The 21,811-nt window shown below is 39.2% G+C and overlaps 1 protein-coding gene across 1 annotated transcript in view; it reads right to left on the bottom strand.

Moving 5' to 3' along the window:
- LMAN1 (lectin, mannose binding 1) overlaps positions 1–17,021 on the bottom strand; it is a 30,889-nt gene extending 13,868 nt beyond the window's left edge. Inside the window, exons 1-8 of the mRNA XM_032152135.2 lie at positions 16,787–17,021; positions 13,240–13,394; positions 13,049–13,156; positions 11,956–12,017; positions 10,656–10,755; positions 7,672–7,795; positions 6,088–6,146; positions 4,516–4,648 (exon numbers count right to left, since the gene is read on the bottom strand). Coding sequence (XP_032008026.1) covers positions 4,516–4,648; positions 6,088–6,146; positions 7,672–7,795; positions 10,656–10,755; positions 11,956–12,017; positions 13,049–13,156; positions 13,240–13,394; positions 16,787–17,000 — 955 coding nt within the window. The 5' untranslated portion in view covers positions 17,001–17,021. The remainder of the gene's footprint in view (positions 1–4,515; positions 4,649–6,087; positions 6,147–7,671; positions 7,796–10,655; positions 10,756–11,955; positions 12,018–13,048; positions 13,157–13,239; positions 13,395–16,786) is intronic.
- Between the last annotated feature and the right edge of the window lie 4,790 nt (positions 17,022–21,811).

Raw genomic sequence — 21,811 nt, 5'->3', positions numbered from 1 at the left:
GTGTGAAGAGGGCAGTTTATAGCATTAAATGCCACATCAGAAAGGGGAAAGATCACAAACAATCTAACATTATTCCTCAGCAAACTAGAAAAACAAGAACAAACCAAACCCAAAGTTAGCAGAAGAAATAACAAATGTAAGAGCAAAGCTAAATGAAATAGAGACCAAAAAAATTAATAAAGGATCAACAAAACAAAAAGTGGCTTCCTTGAAAAGATAAACAAAATTGATAAACCACTAGCTACACTAGGCAAGAAAAGAAGAGAGATGATCCAAATAAACACCATCAGAAAAGAAGGAGACATTACAACAGATTCCACAAATATACAAAAGATCATCAGAAACTATTTGAACACCTATATGCTCACAAACTAGAAAACCTAGAGGAAATGGATAAATTCCTGGAAACACACAACTTTCTGAGATTGAAACAGGAAGAAACAGAACTCCTGAACAATAATGAGCAGCAAGACTGAATCAGTAGTAAAAAAAAAATCTCTTAACAACAGCCAGGACTAGATGGATTTATAGCTGAATTCTATCAAACATATCAAGAAGAACCAATTCTCCTGAAATTATTCCAAAACATTGAGGAGAGAATTCTCCCTAACTCATCCTATGAGGGTGGTATCACCCTGATACCAAAACCAGACAAGGACACAAAAAATAGAAAACTACAGACCCATATCCCTGATGAACAATGATGCAAAAATCCTCTACAGAATACCAGCAAAATGAATCCTACAGCACATCAAAAAGATAATACAGCACGATCAGGTGGGATTTATCCCAGGGATGCAAGGAAGGTTCAACATATAAAAATCCATATATATGATACACCACATAAACAGAATTAAGAGCAAAACACATGATCATTTCAACAGACTCAGAAAGGGCATTCAATAAATTTCATCATCCCTTCATGATAAAAATCCTCAATGAATATACCTCAACATAATAAAGGCCACATATGACAAACCCACAGCCAACATCACACTTAACAGGAAAAAGTTGAAAACATTCCCTTTAAGAACTGGAACAAGACAAGGATGCCCACTTTTATCACTCTTATGTGTAATAACATAATACTAGAAGTCTTCACCAGAGCAATCAGGCAAGAGAAAAAAATAAAAGGCATCCAAACTGGAAATGAGTAAGTAACATTATCCCTGTTTGCTAATCATATGATCTTATATCTCAAAAACCCTAATGAGTCCACCAAAAAACTCTTAGATTTGATAAATGAATTCAGTAATGTTTCAAGATAAAACATTAATGTACAGAAATCGGTAGCATTTTCATATACTGATAATGATCTAGCGGACCAAATCTCGAAGGCAATTCCATTTACAACAGCTAAAACAAACAAAAAAACACCTAGAAATATTTTTAACCAAGGAGGGGAAAGCTCTCTATAAGGAGAACTTCAAAACAACGATGACACAAACAAATGGAAAAGTATCCCATGCTTATGAACTGGAAGAATCAATATTGTTAAAATGACCATACTGCCCAAAACCATCTACTAGTTCTAGACACTCCCTATCAAATTACCAATGTCATTTTTCACAGAATTAGAAAAAGAAAATCCTAAAATTCATATGGAGGAAAAAGGAGCCCAAATGGCCAAAGCAATGCTAAGCAAAAGGAATAAATCTGGAGGCATCACATTACCTGACTTCAAATTATACTACAAGGCTAAAGTAACCAAACCAGCATAATATTGGTATAAAAAAAGCCATATAAGGCCGGGCACGGTGGCTCACGCTTGTAATCCCAGCACTTTGGGAGGCCGAGGCGGGTGGATCACGAGGTCAGGAGATCGAGACCAGGTGAAACCTCGTCTCTACTAAAAATACAAAAAATTAGCCGGGCGTGGTGGCGGGCACCTGTAGTCCCAGATACTTGGAGAGACTGAGGCAGGAGAATGGCATGAACCCGGGAGGCGGAGCTTGCAGTGAGCCGAGATTGCGCCACTGCACTCCAGCCTGGGCGACAGAGGGAGACTCCGTCTCAAAAAAAAAAAAAAAAAAAAAAAATAGCCATGTAAGTCAATGGAACAGAACAGTGGACCAAGAAATAAACCCATACACCTACAACCAACTGATCTTCAACAAAGTCAACAAAAATATACACTGGGGAAAGGACACTCTATTCAATAAATGGTGCTGAAAAAATTGAATAGCTATATATAGAAGAATGTAAGTGGACCCATACTTCTCACCATATGCAAAAATTAACTCAAGATGGATTAAAGACCTAAACATAAGACATGAAACCATACAAATCCTAAAAGAAAACTGAGGAAAGACTCTTCTGCATATTGGTCTAGGTAGAGAACTTAGACCAAGTCCTCAAAGGCAAACACAAGAAAAACAAAAACAGACAGATGGGACTTAAACTAAAAAGCTTCGACACAGCAAAAGAAACAATCAACACAATAATCTAACCTACAGAATGGGAAAAAATATTTGCAAACTATGCATCCAATGAAGGGCTAATATCCAGAATCTACAAGGAACTCAAACAACTCAAGAGAAAAACAAAAAGCCCATTAAAAAACTGGGCAAAGAGCATGAACAGACATTTTTCAAAAGACACACAAGTGGCCAAAAAATAAATGAAGAAATGCTCAACATCACGAATCATCAAAAAAATCCAAATTAAAACCACAATGAGATACTATCTTACACAAGTTATTAAAAAGTCAAAAGACAACAGATGTTGTCAAGGATGTGGAGAAGAGGGAATGCTTACATGCTGTTGGTGGGAATGTAAATTAGTACAACCTTCATGGAAAACAGTATGGAGAATTCTCAAAGAACTAAAATTAGAATTACCGTTTGATCCAGCAATCCCACTACTGGGTGTTTACCCAAAGGGAAAGAAATAATTATATCAAAAAGATACTTGCACTCATACATTTATCACAGCCCTATTTACAACAGCAAAGATATGGAATCAACCTAAGTGCCCATCAACAGAGAACTTGATAAAGAAAATGTGGTGTGTGTATGTGTATGTATGTATGTATGTACGTATATACTATAGACTACTCAGCCATAAAATAAGAATGAAATCATGTCTTTTGCAGCAACATGGATGGAACTGGAAGCAATTATCCCAAGTGAAATGACTTAGAAAGTCAAATACCATACATTCCCACTTATAAGTGAAAGCTAAACAATGGGTACACATGAATATATGAAGTGGAATAACGGACAGTGGAGACTACAAAAGGTGGGAGGGGAATGAAGGTTGAAAATTACCCATTGAGTACCATGTTCATTAGGGTGAGAGTACACTAAAACCCCAGACTTCACCACTATATGACACAAGCATATAAGAAATCTGCACTTGTACTCTTCCTAAATATATAAAAAGTTAAATAAAATTAAAATGGAAAAATACTTCTCTTTCATATACACTGTGTGATTCTACTTATAAGAATAGGCAGAACTAATCTACAGTGATAACATAAGAATAGTGACGGGCTCTGTGGAGAAGGTGGTTGACTTTAAGGAGGCATGAGGGAACTTTCTGGGATGATAAAAATGTTCTGTGGTACTGATCTGGGTGATGGTTAAATGGGTATACACATTTGTCAAAATTTACCAAACCATACTTTTCAAACACTATAGTCAGCTTCAGGATATACTCACAAATTTTATGTGATGATGTTTAAAACAAATTCAAAATAAGAATGACCTTTATGTTTCATTTTAAAATTCATTAAGTCTGACTCATACTGTTGATCATTAAGAGAACTGCATACCACATAGAGTTCAAATGCTAGCCACAGCCTTTATTAAGTACACCTTTGATCACTTATGCTGACGGGGAACAATTCAGATAAAAAGCTAGCAGATAATATAAAGTCCCTCAATTTGGTCTTAAAATGTTTTTTTTGTTTTTTTTTTTTTTGACATTAGCACACTCAAGTTCTTAATAACACTGGCTTAGACTAGTATTTTATAATTTCCAACTATATAGTCCAGGATTCTATTGAGTAGTATGGGGAGGAGAAGCAGCTACGTCACATTACTTTCATAACAGTTTTGATAGATTTTAAGGATTATCTCCACACTATAAGGTAATTATGTGTCACTAAAAGCAAAAATATACACTTTTGATGATTTCAGTCAAAAAATATTTACTGAACCTGAACTACTAGGTTAGCACTGTTTTGCATTTATTTTTAGGCTTAGTGGACACAGTAATGAGTATTAACACAATCCCTGTCCTCATGGAGCTTTCACCCTAGCGGTCCCATTCCTCCAAATAACCATGGTACTCTTTATTTCATACATGACTAAGCCACATTCTCACTGGTAAAAATGCCAATCTCTTGACTCTTAAAGACTAAAGATTTGCTCCTAAATTGTTTCCAGAACTCACTTGGAATGTGTCTGTTCAGAGGGCAGGGATGAGCCAGGCAACACAGAGACTCAAGTGTCCATGATCATCAGCCCCAAGCCCTGCTGTGGCACCCATGTCAGCTTCGCTACAACTCACCAGGCTGCCCTTGGAGGTCGGGGTGGCCCTTCTGGAATTCCTCTTTTTTTTTATCCAATTCTTGTTGAAAGTGCTCAAATTCCTCCTGATACTTTTCTTTTTCCTTTTCTGAAATTTCTTTATCTGGTGTGGGCTTTTTTTCGGAGTTTTGGAATAGAGCATAAAAAACGTAAGAAAATCATTAAGATATCTCTATACATGTTATTTTTCTCATTTTAACTCTTCTACCACTAGCTGAAAGGTTAACATAAAAATGTATTCCTTCTTTACTTAAATGATAGCAAATTACTCTTTCTTTTTTTTTTTTGGAGACAAGAGTCTCGCTCTGTCACCCAGGCTGGAGTGCAGTAGTGTGATCTCGGCTGACTGCAACCTCCACCTCCCAGGTTCAAGCAACTCTCCTGCCTCATCCTCCCGAGTAGCTGGCCGCCACGCCTGGCTAATTTTTTTGTATTTTTTAGTAGAGACGGGTTTCGCTGTGTCGTCCAGGCTGGTTTTGAACTCCTTAGCTCAGGCAATCCACCCACCTTGGCCTCCCAAAGTGCTAGGATTACAGGCGTCAGCCACCGCGCCCGGCCCTTTTTTCTTTTTTAAGATGGAGTCTTACTCTCTCGCCCAGGCTGAAGTGCAGTGTCTTGATCTCAGCTTACTGCAACCTCTCCCTCCCAGATTCAAGCCATTCTCTAGCCTCAGCCTCCTGAGTAGCTGGAACTACAGGTGTGCACCACCACACCCAGCTATTTTTTGTATTTTTAGTAGAGACAGGGGTTTCACCATGTTGGTCAGGCTGGTCTCAAACTCCTGACCTCAGGTGATCTGCCCACCTTGGCCTCCCAAAGTGCTAGGATTATAGGCATGAGCCACCACATCCGGCCTACTCTTGCCTCTAATAATAACCACTACCATTTACTGAGCACTTGCTGTAAGTGTACTGTCTCAATCCTTCAATATCATGAGGTGGCCAGTACAAATATTTCTGTTTCAGCAATTAAGAAATGAAGCGTGGCCGAGCGCGGTGGCTCGCGCCTGTAATCCCAGGACTTTGGGACGCCGAGGCGGGCGGATCACAAGGTCAGGAGATCGAGACCATCTTGGCTAACACGGTGAAACCCCGTCTCTAGCAAAAAATACAAAAAATTAGCCGGGCGTGGTGGCGGAAGCCTGTAGTCCCAGCTACTCAGGAAGGTGAGGCAGGAGAAGTGCAGTGTATTCATCTCAGCTTACTGCAACCTCTCGCTCCCAGGTTCAAGTGATTCTCCAGCCTCAGCCTCCGAAGTAGCTGGAACTACAGGTGTGAACCCAGGAGGCGGAGCTTGCAGTGAGCCGATATTGCGCCACTGCATTCCAGCCTGGGAGACAGAGCGAGACTCCGTCTCAAAAAAAAAAAAAAAGAAATGAAGTTTCTTGTGATGAAGTTTCTTGAACTTCTTGTGAAGTTCAGTAACTTGCACAAGACCATAGAGCAGTAACTGGCAGAAACAAGATCCAAACCTAAGTTAGTCTTCTGAAACGTTCAGCTAAAAGGCAAAACCACTAAACTGATAAAGTTTTTGAAAAAATGTGTAAAATTACCGGCTCTTTTCCAGGTTCAGTCAACTGGAAAGTCAGAAAAGAAAGGACATCATGGTCATCTACAAATTAAAAAAAAAAAGGTTTGAAAAAGTTCCATAGGAGATTACTTTTATCATTGTAAATGTATTTTATCAATATTTATTGCTTTAAATAACAATAACCAGTGAGGGAATTGACAAACATTAGCACTAATTTGGTAAAGGCAATGGCACTCTGTAAGGTTAGAGACAAAAATTCACCTGAAAGATTTATACTAGAAATAATCCAAAACTCACTTTTTTAAACCCTAAATCAGAATATTTAGTAGTGTTTAACATATAATTGATGTTTAATCAATGTCTGATAAGAAATGAACAAACAAATGAAGGGTCAAAAGAAGTCCAAACTCCTTATTCTGGTGCCAAGATCCTCCATGGTTTCCCACAAATCTCCTTCATGGACAACGTCCCAGACAAACCAGAGAAAATCCTGGTCTCCACATATTGCCGGTACCTATATGTCTCTGAACCTTTCTTAGAGTGCACAACACTTTTTGTCTTACTTTTTTGTTTCTCTCACATGGAAGATATTAATAATTTTATCTTACCTAAAATCATATCAAAAAATCAAATACAAGCTGTTTATGCCAAAAGCACCAGCTCAGCAAATCAAACCTCCTAACCCTTAACTAAAATACCGATCCTGGCTAGTCACATCCACCAATCAACAGCAATTAATATCAAGCATACAGCAATCTTTATGCTTTGTACAGTTTTTATGGAATCTAGAGATGCAGACAGATTAAAAAGAAAACTATAATACTTAGTGTAGGTTAAGTAACTTAAGAAACTGTTGTGTAATAGGGCACTGAACTGGAGTCAGAAATCCAGGCCGAGTCCTGCCTGGGGCTGACCATCAATTGGCCATACAATCTTCAGAAATTTCTTTCACCTAAAATTTAGCAAGTTCTTCTAAAAATATGGAAAATATGATCTTCCCTCCCTTCTCCTCTGGGTTGTCAGGAACAATCCATGTATTTGAAAATATTTAAAACTACAATGTATCATATAAACATAAAATGGCATTGACGCTGAATGGTAATTTATCACCTTATGTGGAAAAAAATGGTAACTGTTTTTGTTTAAAGTTTAGTCACCAAATAACCTTTCCTTAGGTTGCCAAATTCATTTATATGTGATGTGACAATGATCAGGATCCTAAAACACTTGGCCATTAACCTTTTTGTGGATGTGACTAGCCAAGATTGCTATTTTAGTTGTCATGTGATTTGATCTGCAGCCTTTAAGCCTGCTGACTTTGATAGCCTCTACTTTAAATATGTCTCCTTCACTATAAAATAGCACCCAAACTGATGCCCTAATTTACACACTTGTATATAGCCCCAGTTAACTGTACACCTACCGAACAATGTAAGTAGAAAATTAGCACTCTCAACAGACCAAAAGACTGGCACAAGAGGCGAAGGGAAGGTTCCAAACAGTCTTAAAAAGTTATTAGTATAAACAAGTCTACATATCCCTAATATACCATTCCCAATAAAACACAATTCACAAACTTTTAATATTATCAGACTGCAAGATTTACCTGCAAGACCTCCAGTTGCAGCAGATATTCCAAAATGCCCTTGTGCAGGGATAATCATATTTTCCACTTTGGCACAAAATTCATAATCATTTTTATCTGGTGTAAAGCCATTATTGATCATTACCTAGAAAGACATATCATAGCAACAGCTTTTATAGAAGACATTAGAAAATAAATTTCAATTGATCCATTTTATGACTAACACTATTCAATTTTGTTTCATTATTATAAAGGGTAATTTTAAATAACATTTCTTACTTGGTGTCATTATACAATATATTTTACTTAAAAAAATGATTTTTGCCCCACTATGTGTCAAAAGTTTAAAAAGAGAAAAATCTGATAACTTTCTATGAAAACCTTTCTAAAATGGAATATGGTTCGCCTTCTCTCAAGAAGACCTAGGGAGTCACCACTACTCTCTTGGAATGGTCCATGCAGCAGAGGGATCAGACTTGTTCTCAGATCCCAGTGACAGCTAAAACCAAGAGGTTAAATTTACAATTTTATCTGCAGCTGGTTGAGGATTTATTTAAAATAGATTGTCTCAACAAGTAGTGAGCTCCTCTTAATTAAATCAGTGAGGTAACTGGACTGTCACAGGTTAGCAGAGAGCAAAAGTGACAGAAGTCATACTGACAAGGCAGAGAAAGAAAAAACTAAAAATATGTACGTTTCTACTCTGCGAAATGTATATTTGAAGGAATGACCCTAAATTTCTTAACAGAATCTTAGAATCCTAGGCAAGCACAGGAATCCACCTGACACATGAATGCTTTTCTCATTATCCCAGTCAAGCAGTGGTTCAGCCTTTTCAATACATTTCATTTCTAATAATCCTCTCACGAGTCCCACCCTAAACAACAGTCACTGAGGTTCAGGGTGGTTGCAGAAGAGGGCCCATGGCACCAGAGTAAGGGCACTTGTGTCATTACTTCTAGAGTCAAAATTTTGTCAGAGACTTAAGATTCAGTCACATAGGCAAAATGTTCTAGTATTCTGTCCAAATTTTCAGCAAGAGAATAAAATCTGTCAATATGAAGAGTTACTCTCCATATACTGTAGGATGGAAACGTGAACTAAAAATTAGTTTAAAATAATTAATTTTAAAAGATCATTTAGCATTTGGTTCATATTAACACTTGTTTCCTCTGATTAGTAATATTCCTATTTCATTTTACATCATTTACAACTGGTCCTCCTCCACAGAGGCTTTTAAATTAGAATCAACAATCAGGAAGTTATTTGCCTTTGAGTCTTAAAAATACTGTAGATTATTACATTCAAATTACAATACTAAAATCCTCCAATTGTTCAGTATTTTTTTCCTTGAATTCTAACAAACTGAAAATCCAGCAGAAGTCTTCATTGTCTAGTTCCAATTATTTTTATTTATTTATTTATTTATTTTTTGAGATGGGGTGTTGCTCTGCCGCCCAGGCTGGAGTGCAGTGGTGCGATCTCGGCTTACTGCAAACTCTGCCTCCGGGTTCACGCCATTCTCCTGCCTCAGCCTCCCGAGTAGCGGAGACTACAGGCGCCCGCCACAACGCCCTGCTAATTTTTTTGTATTTTTAGTAGAGGCGGGGTTTCACCATGTGAGTCAGGATGGTCTCCATCTCCTGACCTCGTGATCCACCTGCCTCGGCCTCCTAAAGTGCTAGGATTACAGGTCTGAGCCACCGCGCCCAGCACCAATTTTTTTTTTAAAGGACGTAACACATTTCATTGTACTGTGAGTTAGCAGGAATGTTAGGAAGGACTGTAACTGAAAGCCTAGGTACAAACTGTCCACTGATTATTACTTCTTTATGAGATCATCAATAACCTTCCCTATTCACCTTATGGTTTCAAACCATTGTTAAAGACTACACTACACTTGGAATATTTAAGAAATCTTGCTTCGGCCGGGCGCGGTGGCTCACGCTTGTAATCCCAGCACTTTGGGAGGCCGAGGAGGGCGGATCACGAGGTCAGGAGATTGAGACCACGGTGAAACCCCGTATCTACTAAAAATACAAAAAATTAGCCGGGCGTGGTGGCGGGCGCCTGTAGTCCCAGCTACTCGGAGAGGCTGAGGCAGGAGAATGGCGTGAACCCGGGAGGCGGAGCTTGCAGTGAGCCGAGATCGCGCCACTGCACTCCAGCCTGGGCGACAGAGCGAGACTCCGTCTCAAAAAAAAAAAAAAAAAAAAGTTTCTCATAGGATAAACTACAGGAAGCGGTGCAAGGCCTGTTACTGCCAACCTTTCAACCTCACTGCTCACTGATCTCTTCTATCTCCCAGCCATACCAAACTACATGCCTTTCCAAAATATTTCAAGTTCTCTCAAGGGCCTATGCCTGCTCTCTGTGCTTGGAATACACCCGCTCACTCGCGCACACACACACACCCTCTTCCCCCAACTCCCAGGAACTTCCAGATCTCCCAGTAGGGCACAGATCGACTCTGAGAAAATGTTCCTGCCTTTCCCCACCTCCACCTGGCAGTTACAGGATTCTAACCACAGGACCGCTTGATAGTGTCTGCAACGTAGCATTTATCACACAGCATAGGAATGCTACACTTTGTGTGTCCTCTGTTAGGCTATAAGCTCTCTGGGGAGAAAGTCTGTCTGTCTTACTCACATTTGTATCCTGAAGGCTTGGAGATTATCTATCTATCTATCTATCTATCTATCTATCTATCTATCTATCTATCTATCTATCTAATCTATCTATCTATCTATCTATCTATAGATATATATATATCTCACATGCGCTATACAGTAGGGTGCTTAAACATTTACTGACTAAATGGAAACATACCATCAGGGGTTTACAACAGACTGAGCTTTGAAGCCACCTCTGTTCTCTTAGAGTAACAATGATGAGTATGTCAGCATATCCAAATTTAAGTGCGTTTAATTTCTATCAAAAATTCAAAACGAAAAGTGATACTATAACATTGTTTATTTGATTCTCTCTAAATAAATGTTACTTACTGTCAATGTTTTCTGGTAATAGGTAACCTTTGCTCGGACAGGATAGGGTTTATTACGAAAGTCCCTCTGGCAACTTGCTAAAGCTTGACTAGCACCATCACTATAGTATAAGAGAAAGGAAAACAAACAAGACACTCAGCTTTTCAATATTTAAAAATTCAGGAAGATTAAAATAATATCAAGTTATGAAAAAGTCTTGAGATATTTTATATTATTTACTCAAAAGACTACATGAGACTAAGGCAGTGAATCTCTACCCCAAGGCAGACATGAATCACTCACTGGGCTTTTAACATGTAGATTCCACTCCAAATCAACTGAAGCAGAATCGAAAGGAGGTGGCCTAGGCACCTCCATTTTAAATAGCTCCATAGGGAGTTATGATGAACTACCAGGGCTGAAACTCACTAAGGCAGAAAAACAGTAAACAGCCACATGGATAAGTCATCTTTCTTACAGTTCACTGGCTAAAAGCTATTTCTTCCACAACAAACACGTGAAAATAAAAAATGTACATACCTAATTTATATACATTATAAATATACAGTCATCCTTCAACATCCACAGGGCATTGGTTCCAGGACCCCTGTGGATACCAAAATCCTCAGATGCTGAAGTCCCTTATATAAAATGGCACAGTATTTACATATATGTGCGTATATCCTCTTGTATACTTTAAATCATCTCCAGATTACTTATCACACCTAATATGATGTAAATGCTTTGTAAATAGTTGTTATACTGTATTTTAAAATTTGTATTCTTGTTGCGTACACAAAATAATAATTTGTATTATTTTTGATCTGCAGTTGGTTGAATCCACAGATACGGAACCCACAAATACACAGGGTTGACTGTACTGAACACTTAGAATCTGCAAACCACTGAGTCTTTAAATAATGCAATATTGAAGTTAAATAAGATGGCATAAATTGCTGAATCATCAGCCTTAATAATCAAGGCTCAATTTTATTTTTTAAAGATCCCTTTTAATGAAGATAAAAATGCATGATTAGTGGCTTCACTGAGAGCCAGGAACAGTCTATAAACTTTCGAAAGTATAATATTAAATAATTTGAGGTTAAATTAAAAACACATACCATGTTTGAATCTGAGATGGTCCACAGATAGAACTTCAGAATAGAACCAAATAAAATAAAACCTTTCTACCAAGTTACAAAATATGTCTTAAGAATAGTATTTTTTTCACTTGGAAAGTGTTCAGATTTGAAACAATATATTTCATAAGGATTCCAAAAAGAAGCTGAAATCAAGAGTAATGTAAAAAACACATACTTACTTTTGATGGTCATAATGGATCTGTCCATTGTTGCCTATAATTACTATAGCAGGATTATTTTTCTAAAAATAAAGAAAACATTTTTAAAAATGTCTTTAATCAAAGCATTCTACATCATTCTTGATGTACTATGAAGTGACTTACATATCTAAGATTCTAGGACTCAAAATTTTAAAATAACCTGGCCTTGGCACTCAAAGAATTACTAAAGTTCTTCAAATTGCTAACAATAACCCCTGAAAATTAATAGAGAAACAACCAGCTGATGGGAAGATCATGAACCTTAAGGCTGCTAAGCCACAAGCTAATGTTTCCAATATGTCAGTACATTTTGATCTTAACTGTTTTAGGAGAGATCATCAGAAAAACTGGCTCAATCAAAAAGAATGATTAACATATGACCAGACATGAATATGTGAGCTAGCAACAGTCATGCACTTGGATGTCCTCATGTAAGTAAACTGTTAGAGTCTTCTAAACACTACTGTTTTCACCACCTATGTCTAAGGATTTGTATTTATCCATTAAATATGGCCATGGGAGCCGGGGTCACTGCAAAGTTCTGAGTCAGGGCTCTACTATGCCCTCAAGCTGACGTACAAAAAATCATGCACATGTAAATTTTTTTTTTTTTTTTTTTTTGAGACAGAGTCTCGCTCTGTCGCCCAGGCTGGAGTGCAGTGGCGCAATCTCGGCTCACTGCAAGCTCCGCCTCCCGGGTTCACGCCATTCTCCTGCCTCAGCCTCTCCGAGTAGCTGGGACTACAGGCGCCCGCCACCACGCCCAGCTAATTTTTTTGTATTTTTAGTAGAGACAGGGTTTCACCATGGTCTCGATCTCCTGACCTCGTGATCCGCCCGCCTCGGCCTCCCAAAGTGCTGGGATTACAAGCGTGAGCCACCGCGCCCGGCCCATGTAAATTAAACTGATAAATTCCTAGCTATATAAAGACTAATTATCATATTTACCATATAGCTTGGGGAGTTCTGTACTATCAAACTGATGAAAGCATTGAATAAGCTATTATTTCTCACAGCCTAACTCTGCTGATAGATATATTAAAGTGGATAACAGTCCTGACAATAAATATACCTTTCCATCATTGTCAAAAGAATCAAAAAATATTCCAACACCATTCCACAGATCAGCTGATCCAAACACAGGGCCCTCCAAGCCTTGATTTTCTGCATACCAAATTGCCTGAAAATATATAATAGGGAACAGTTAGAGGCTAGTGGTATATGCATTTACGTACATTTTCTAAGTTAAAGAAATGATCATACTAGGCCATCAGCGCCAATTCGACCTCTTCCAGTCACTCGAAATGTCACCTCAACTTCCCAGTTCTCAAAGGCTGCTTTTGTCTTTGTCCACACTGAGCCTCTTTGGCTTTTTAAAGATGGTGCTACTCGAATTTGATCTGAACTTGGAATAGCATCTAGAACAAAAATCAGGGAAAAAAAGCTTTAAGTTATAATTAGGTAAAACTCAATGAATCATTCACAAACTGCTAAATATACCTACAGAGACTTAGTAACCTGTACAATAATTATTAGGAAAAAATTTCATGTTGACAGTTTCAACTTTAAAAGTTTAGGGCTAACACCTCCCTTATCAAATAAAAAAACATTAAAGCTACACTCGTATACTAAAAATTCCAGGGACAGTGGGTGGGAGAAAGGGAATTATGACTTTAAGGCAAACTATCTGATTCTCATAATATTCTTTTTAAAAACCTTAAAAATTTGTACTTTTAAAAAAGCTGCAATGTATTTTACCTGTTTACAAAGGTTAGAAAGCTCAAACAGTCTGAAAAGAACATACCACTAGGAATCAAGAGACTTGTTCCTAGTCTCAGTTCAGCTGTGTGACTTTGAGCAAATAATTCTCTTACTCTCTTGGGTTCACCATATGTTTACCTGTAAAACGAAGGAGCTAGGCTTGATCACTTCCATAAACACCCTAAAAGTTATATGCAAAATACTGTACTTATATACATTCTTCCATGGAGAGGGTCAACTGAACTTCAAAAAGCAATTCTTCAGCAGATTCTCAGAGAAAACAGTGATCCCTAAAACGGTGGTTTACATCTCCAGGCTAGGTTCAAGCCCCAGCTCTATTACTTACTAGCTGTTTGATCTGTAGGCAAGTTACTCCATTTCTTGAACAGCCTCATGGGTATTTAAGTGTCTACACAAGTAGCTTTAAATGTTTCAATAAATGTTAGCTATTTCTCCTATTATTAGACTAGGTAATTACTAAAGGCCTATCAGACTTAAAATTTGAACAATTCTAGCTCTCAGATATTAACTAATTTTCTGAAACCCATGCTGGGAAATACAACAACTGTAACTGTAATATCACTTTACAGGTAGAAAAAAATTGACAAAAAGGAAAGCTGAGATACTTCAGTAGGATCAGTCACTGTTCACTGTTACTTTCAAACATTCAAAGGATGGGGGTGTGGGCATCATGGAAAGAGACTGAACACAGAATCGCAAGACCTAGATTTGAGTTCAGCTTCACTGACACTTACTACTTATGTATCCTTTTTCAAAAACCTTAACCGTTCTGAACATCAGTTTTTCATCTATAAAACAGATAACACCTGCCTTGTCTACTAAGGATCAAATCAGAGAATGAAAGTGAAAGAACTCTGAGAGCTATAAAGGGTTACAAATTATCATTTTTTTGCCCTTATGGGCTTAAGGATGTGTACTAAAGGAACATTAGAGTTAAGAAAGAGAAACACCATAGATTTGGTCTTAATTTGGGGTTGAAGGTAAAGGGCTGTGTTTAAACTAGATCTTAAATTTCTCTACTTTTAAGTTTTTTAAAGTAACGAATTGCAGAGCAAAATGAAAAGAAAAAAATGATCAATGTAGTTACAGTGAGGCTTATGCAAAAACTACAGCGACAATGAAAGCAAGGGATGTCTATAGCAGAGATTCCCAGAGCCAGGAGCCAGATAAATCATGGCTAAAATACTAATACTTTGTTTCAAATTCATTCTAGCCACACGGCTTTAACTTACTGGTACATTATCTTGACATTTCTGCAGCAGAATAGATTAGTTGGTTATGGCTCTGTGAAGGAAGTCAAGGTAACTGATTTGACTAGTTGATTAACATTCCTAATTGGCTAATGTAGTGTATGTGAGTGTGAGAAAAAGAGAAAAGGGATAGAAGAACAGGCAGGCAATGGAGAGGTGTAGAAGTGAAAATCTGTGAACAAATCCATCACCACTACTGAATAATTCATCATCCCACAAATAGAAACAAAAACTCCAAAAACTTGTGTTTGATATCATTTGCATCACCTTTGTGTATCAAGAATAGAGATACCCTGATAACAAATGCCCAGTAATATACCCTTGCTGCATGGGCACATAATAAATGACTGCTGAGTAACAAAATAACTGCGCTCTACTTCAACTACTTAATGACTTGGTCACTAAGTCAAATTAAAATCTATGCCTTTCAATTACACATTAATTTGAGAGAAATAGCGCTTCCTAAAAGGGTGCTTCCTATTCAGCAACTACTTTCTAGAAATGAAACATTTTGTTTCCAACACTGGATAATCTAAAGTGATGTATAAAAACCTTACATAAAAGATTACTTATGGGGGAGGTGGGAGGGATAGCATTAGGAGATATACCTAATGTTAAATGACGAGTTAATGGGTGCAGCACACCAACATGGCACATGTATACATATGTTAACTAACCTGCACGTTGTGCACATGTACCCTAAAACTTAAAGTATAGTTAAAAAAAAAAAAAAGATTAATCACACACAAAGATAGAATTCAAACTGCCAGAGCTCCTCATCTCATATAAAGGCATTTGCCACTTGTTCAAAGGGTATATCTGATGGTCATTGAACACAGCTTATGTCATGCCAAGTGCTACGACTGACTCCTTAGTCAGCAGTGACACATCAGCACTAAAAAGTGCAGATATGTTTTCTTTCACGTAAGTAAATGCTCTAGCAAGGCTCTCTTATCTACAAAAGTGCCAAACACAGAGAGTGAATAAAATATGAACCCAAGATTATTTCAATGTTTCCAATTTTTTTAAAGGGCTAAAAACGTAATGCTATTCTTAGTCTCAGGTTCAGAAACAATCAATCCCTAAAAATATATCCCTTCTCCTAAAAAGTTACATAATGTGTTACTACAAGAGAAAAGATCAAAGACCACACCAAGTCACTGAGAGGAAAATGTGTAGTTCCAACAGTATAAGAATGTCTTCTGACATACAAAGACTTAAAAAATTACTCTACTACCACTATATGCCATCTCAGGAGCCGTCAGTGGGCATGGGGTTCAAGCGAAGCATTAACCATTGCTAGCGCCGGAGCAAAGAAAGCGGGGATCGGGCGAGGGGGGTGGAAGCGGGAAAGGAAGTAAGGGGGCTTCTAGAACATGTTTCAGGTTGGGATGGCTGGGGTAGGGCACATTTCTCCTAGAGACGTGGCGTTGTGAAACATGATACCTAGAAGCGAGTTTGAGTGCTAGGAAGTGTAGGAGGTAACCAAACACCTCTATATCCAACGGAAAGTACCGACGAGATCAAAGAAGGGAAGACAGCAGGCGGGTGAGAGAGAACAGAATGGGTGAGGGAAAGACTCGGGGACAAGCAGAGGGAACCGTGCGAACCAGGAGGGACCCGGCGGAGGGGCTGCCAAGAGGGTCCCCTCCACAGCGCATATGGTGTGCAGCTGCTGGAACGGGAACCTTAGCACACCAGGGTAGCCGCGGATGAAAGGCGAAGAGGCGGCAGAAGCGGGGGAGGAACCCGGCCCCCAGCCCTCTGCTCCGGCTTACTCCCCGCGTGGGCCCAGAAGGGCACGGTCCCGTCGCTCTGCACCAGGTGCGGCCCCTTGAAGCTGTATTTGTACTCGAAACGGCGATGTGGCAACGCGGCCGCGGGGTCTCCTCCCACGCCGTCGCCCCGGACGAAGCGAATGAGTGACAGCAGCAAGGCGCAGAACAGCGGCCGAACTCTGGCCTGGAGACCCCTTTGCCTGGATCCCGCCATCTTGGATTCTGGAACGCGGAGGAGGGCGGGAGAGGGAGGGGCGCGGATGGCTGCGGATGGCCAACAGGGCGCTCGCTGATTGGCAGAGCCCGGGGGACCCCCAAGGGCAAGGGGTGAGCCCCGCCCCCGGCCTCCGCTTTCCGCGCGGCCGCACCGCCAGGAGCAGCTGTGGGCGGGGCCACGCGCAGGGGGCGGGTCTGGGGCGGTACGGTCCTTAGGCCCCGCCTACCCCCTCCGGGGGCGGGGAAAGGACTCCAACCTTCCCTTCCCGCGCGGCAGAGTGCGGGAAGAGCCGATGGGTCCTTACCTGAAGGGAGCTTTCTCCGGCTTCTTAGAATACCTGGGAGCAGGAATTGGCTAGCCCTAAGACCTGTGGACCCAGCCTGTACAAAACCTTTTTACTATATTAGAAGAAAGGCGTTCCTTTTGATGTGACATCAGTTTTTCAGTGGCACAATCCCGAATGCTTATAGTCCCAGCCCACTGAGCTCCACCAAGCTGTGTTAGAGCGTTTCAAACTAGGAACCAGCACCCACGGGATTGTAGGATGCCTTAGGATTTATAAATTGGTGTCGCAAAGAGGGTTTCCGTGAATTTGTCAGCCAACCTTTACATCTCAAAATTTAATTCCAAGAGCTTTCCAAATTTTGAAACCATGGCAATAGTGCATTCAAATGAAACTGACTTTGGTTTGGTTTGGTTTTGGTGAGAGGGATAATGTGCTATGGACCCAGGCGTCTGTAGAACCTGGACATTTGATATAGGATCGGTCTTTCACTCAATGAATACGTTCTGTATTTTAAAGGGGACTCCTCTTTCTCTTGCTTAGGAAAAAAATCATCAAAATATTCATGGTCATTCAAAGTTTTGTTTTTCAAAAATGTGTCATGAGTTTTTCAAGTCCAGGAAACAGCAGTTTGATTTATATTGTTTTTACACATGGTTTTTTGTTTTTTTTTTTGAGACGGAGTCTCGCTCTGTCGCCCAGGCTGGAGTGCAGTGGCGCAATCTCGGCTCACTGCAAGCTCCGCCTCCCGGGTTCACGCCATTCTCCTGCCTCAGCCTCTCCGAGTAGCTGGGACTACCGGCGCCCGCTACCATGCCCGGCTAATTTTTTGTATTTTTTAGTAGAGACGGGGTTACACATGGCTTTTTATTAGCTCTGTTCGTGTGGGCTACATGAACGCCACACTAGCCCTAGGGAGTAAATACTCACGTTACTTAAACTTATTTTTCATTAACTTCCCAGTTTTGGAAGTTGAATCCCATCTTCGGATTCATGGGCCATTACTGTTAAATCTCTTTCTAGTGCTCAAATAAAACCTTGAAGTTGAATATGGATTTAAGGCTTTCCACCTGCTAGTCTCGAGATGTAATTTAAATGAAACTACAATACTTACTGCTATCTCAGCAGCTGCAGTAACAAACATTTATCCACTGTATGGTGTATGTGGGTCATTGCCCTGGACTCTCCAGGGTTTTAAACCCATAGGATTTAATTATTTTATTTTCTTTGGTTCTCTCATTACTCTGGTAACCAGCTGTATGCCTTGCACAGAGTGAAGAGTCCATAAATATTTGTTAAACAAACATTAATGTTATAAAAATGACAAACACTTACTGAGTGTTTTCTGTGTGTCAGTAACTGCACTAAGCCTTCAACATATGTTAACTTATTGAATGCTGACAGCAGCCCTCTAAGGTAGATGCCATTAGTATTTCCATTTACAGATGAAACAGAAGCATAGAAAGATTAAATAATTTGCCCAATGTCACACAGTAAGTGGCAGAGATAGGTTTCAATTCCAGCCATTCTGTCATTAAAGCCTTCAATCTTAAGAACCGTTTTATGTTAAACATTATGTATATTAAGTATTTTCAATTCATTACGCATGATTTGAACTCATGAGAGACCTGAATTTCAAGCATAATACAAGTAAGTATTTGTAATTTTGCTGAACCATAAATGTAAATCTTTATGTTCTGTGAAGCTGTTTCTTAAAAAAAAAAAAAAAAACTTTGTTATTGAAGCATATTATATAGAGAAAATTATGCCAGCCCTAAGAATGCAACTCAATGAATTTTTCCCAAAATGAATACGTCCCATGCAACCAGCATCCAGATTTTCTTTTTTTTAAAAAAAACACACATTTCTAGAGTTAATGGGTGCAGCACACCAACATGGCACGTGTATACATATGTAACAAACCTGCACGTTGTGCACATGTATCCTAGAACTTAAACAATAAAAAAAAATTTCTATTGCGTATATACCTAGGAGTAGAGTTGCTGGGTCATAGTAGATCCTGCCAAATTTTCAGAGTGGTTGTGCTAATTTACACTCCCATCAGCAGTATGTGAGGGCTTCAGCTGTCTGACTTTTTTTGTTAACTTGTAGAAACTCTTTATTCTGAATACCTGTCCCTGCTTGGATATATACATATAGGGAATATTTGCACCCACTTCGTGGGATGAGTTTTCACTCTCTTAATGTTGTCTTTTGGTGAATAGATACTTATAATTTTAATATAGCTCAATTTACTATTTTCCCCCGTAAGGGTTTTTTGTGTGTCATGTTTGGGAATCTTGCTTGTTGTTTTGTCTAAGTTGTTAAACTTTAAATTTTATAGAATTTTTCCTTCAGAACTGAGAGCTTTTCGGTTTGAGTTAGATAAGACCATTTTACAAATGGTGAAATTGAGAAACTGGGCCTGGCAAACTGAAGTTTCAAGGATCAGAATGCTTTTACTCTAGGCCCCAGGAACTCTGGGCCAGTGGATTTTAAAATCTGTATTTTTGAAGCAATCCATGGAGGGGAAATTCCTTACAATTAAGTGATGTTTTACCCTCAGGGCAATACTATATTGCAAATTTTGCACAACACAGTGAGGAGGGATTTCCTACCACCCTCTAGTGCCTGAGGCAATTTCCAAAAATTAAGCTCAGATTTTTGAGTTGGGAGGGGAATAAAAATTATGAGGGTCCCTCAACACACCATTGGGCCCTGCACAGAGCTGGAGAGATGGAGTGGCAGTACCAGGGCTTGCTTTGGTGCCTGATTCCTTATAACTATCTTCTGGCAATATCCATGACTCATTGCCAGCCTCTTCTGTGCTAGCAAAAATGCCAGAAGATTGACAGGCCTGTCCCATTTATAAAACCCATGGATGTCTTCTAGCACATAGCGCAGAATGGTGTTTTGCTCTGGAGTGACTAAGAAGCCCAAAAGCAGATTGGGAGATATCTTTTCTTTCTGGTCTTCCTACTCACAGGAAGCCCTGTGGATTAATGGGTTGTTTTTTCATAATTGGTGATCAATTTCAATTTTCTTTGACCCAGATACACTCCCCTCATCAATGGCACACATAATTGTTGGCTGGAGTTGGGGTAAAATCCATGGTCTGTGAGCCACTCCGGTAGTCTTAAAATAGACCTCTGTTTTGCTTAAGCTAGCTAGAAAGAATTTCACTTAGTTACAGCAAAAATAGTGTTAAAACTAAGGTTACCATGCCAATTCATTGTTTGCATTAGTGGATTAACTATTTTTGGAGCCTCCTAATGACTTTGAATAAATTGTATTTGATAAGAGTAATGAAAATGATATTGTCTGCCTGCTCCTTCAATGCATGATCATTCGTTCATTCATTCACATGTTTGTTCTTATTCACAACATCAGACAATTAAGTGTTAAAACCACTATACTAGAGGCAAGGCAGTAGGAATACAACCTGCTTGGAGAATTCAGATTTAACTTTGAACAGTTAGAAAATTATTATATGTATTTTAATAAATTGAATGCTTTAGGCTGCAAGAGCAAGAAAAGCCCCAATTCAAAGTGGCTGAAACAATAAAGAAATCTGTTATCTCACAGTTAGATTAGAACTGGGCCCAGGAAGTTACAATCAGGTTCTCTCCATCTTTGAAATGTCTGGTTCCACCTCACGTTGACTTTGTCCTCAGGTTAGCTTCTCTCAAGGTTCTAAGATGTCAGATATTCTTTAGGTTCAATGGGAGAGACAGAAAATCTCTTCATCCTTGGATAAAATTTCTGCCTTTCATTCTGATTAGGTCAATCTAGGTTACATGTCCATCTTTGGAACATTAACCGTAGCCAGGGGAAGACCAAGCACTGAATCAATTGCTGGTAAAGAGTACAAGATTACCAGCCTTGATTGAGAACAGTGGTTCTCAAACTCTAATGTCATTCAGAATCACTTCTGGAGTTTGTTAAAACACAAATTTCTGAGACCCACATTTCTAGTTTTAGTAGTTTGAGAATAGGGTCTAATAATTTGTATTGCTAACAAGCTCCAGGTGATACTAATGTTGCTTATCTGGGGACCACACTCTGAGAATCACTAGTTAGACAAATCCTGATCTACGCTGGGACCTGGGGATGGAGTTAGCTTCCCCTGAGTCACAAGGGTCATGTGTGTGTGGTGGGGAGTGAACGTATGAACTCAACTGGGGCTCAGTTCAGAAGGAGGAAGGCAGAAATGAAAGATCCAAAGATAACCAACAGTATGTCCTGCACAGTTAATCAAGAACATGATCGTGCCTTATAGATTATCTATTAGGATTACAAAATGCAGTTGTGATCCAAGTTAGAAGGATACAATTATATGATAAGAACAAAGACTTTTCAGTTCAAGGTTATGCCATAGATCAAATAATCAGTTTTCAACCAACAGGGATACAATATATGAGGTTTCTAAGGAAGATGAACACAGAGCTGTACTGAACCACTATGTAGAACAGCCACTCCACTCATCTCTTCTCATGACTTTATGGAGTCATTAATTTCTCTTCAA

Source organism: Hylobates moloch, unplaced genomic scaffold (genome assembly GCF_009828535.3).
Source record: "Hylobates moloch isolate HMO894 unplaced genomic scaffold, HMol_V3 SCAFFOLD_5, whole genome shotgun sequence".
NCBI lineage: Eukaryota > Metazoa > Chordata > Mammalia > Primates > Hylobatidae > Hylobates > Hylobates moloch.
The sequence above is the reverse complement of the archived record's forward strand: the minus strand, read 5'-3'. Positions and strand labels throughout refer to the sequence as shown.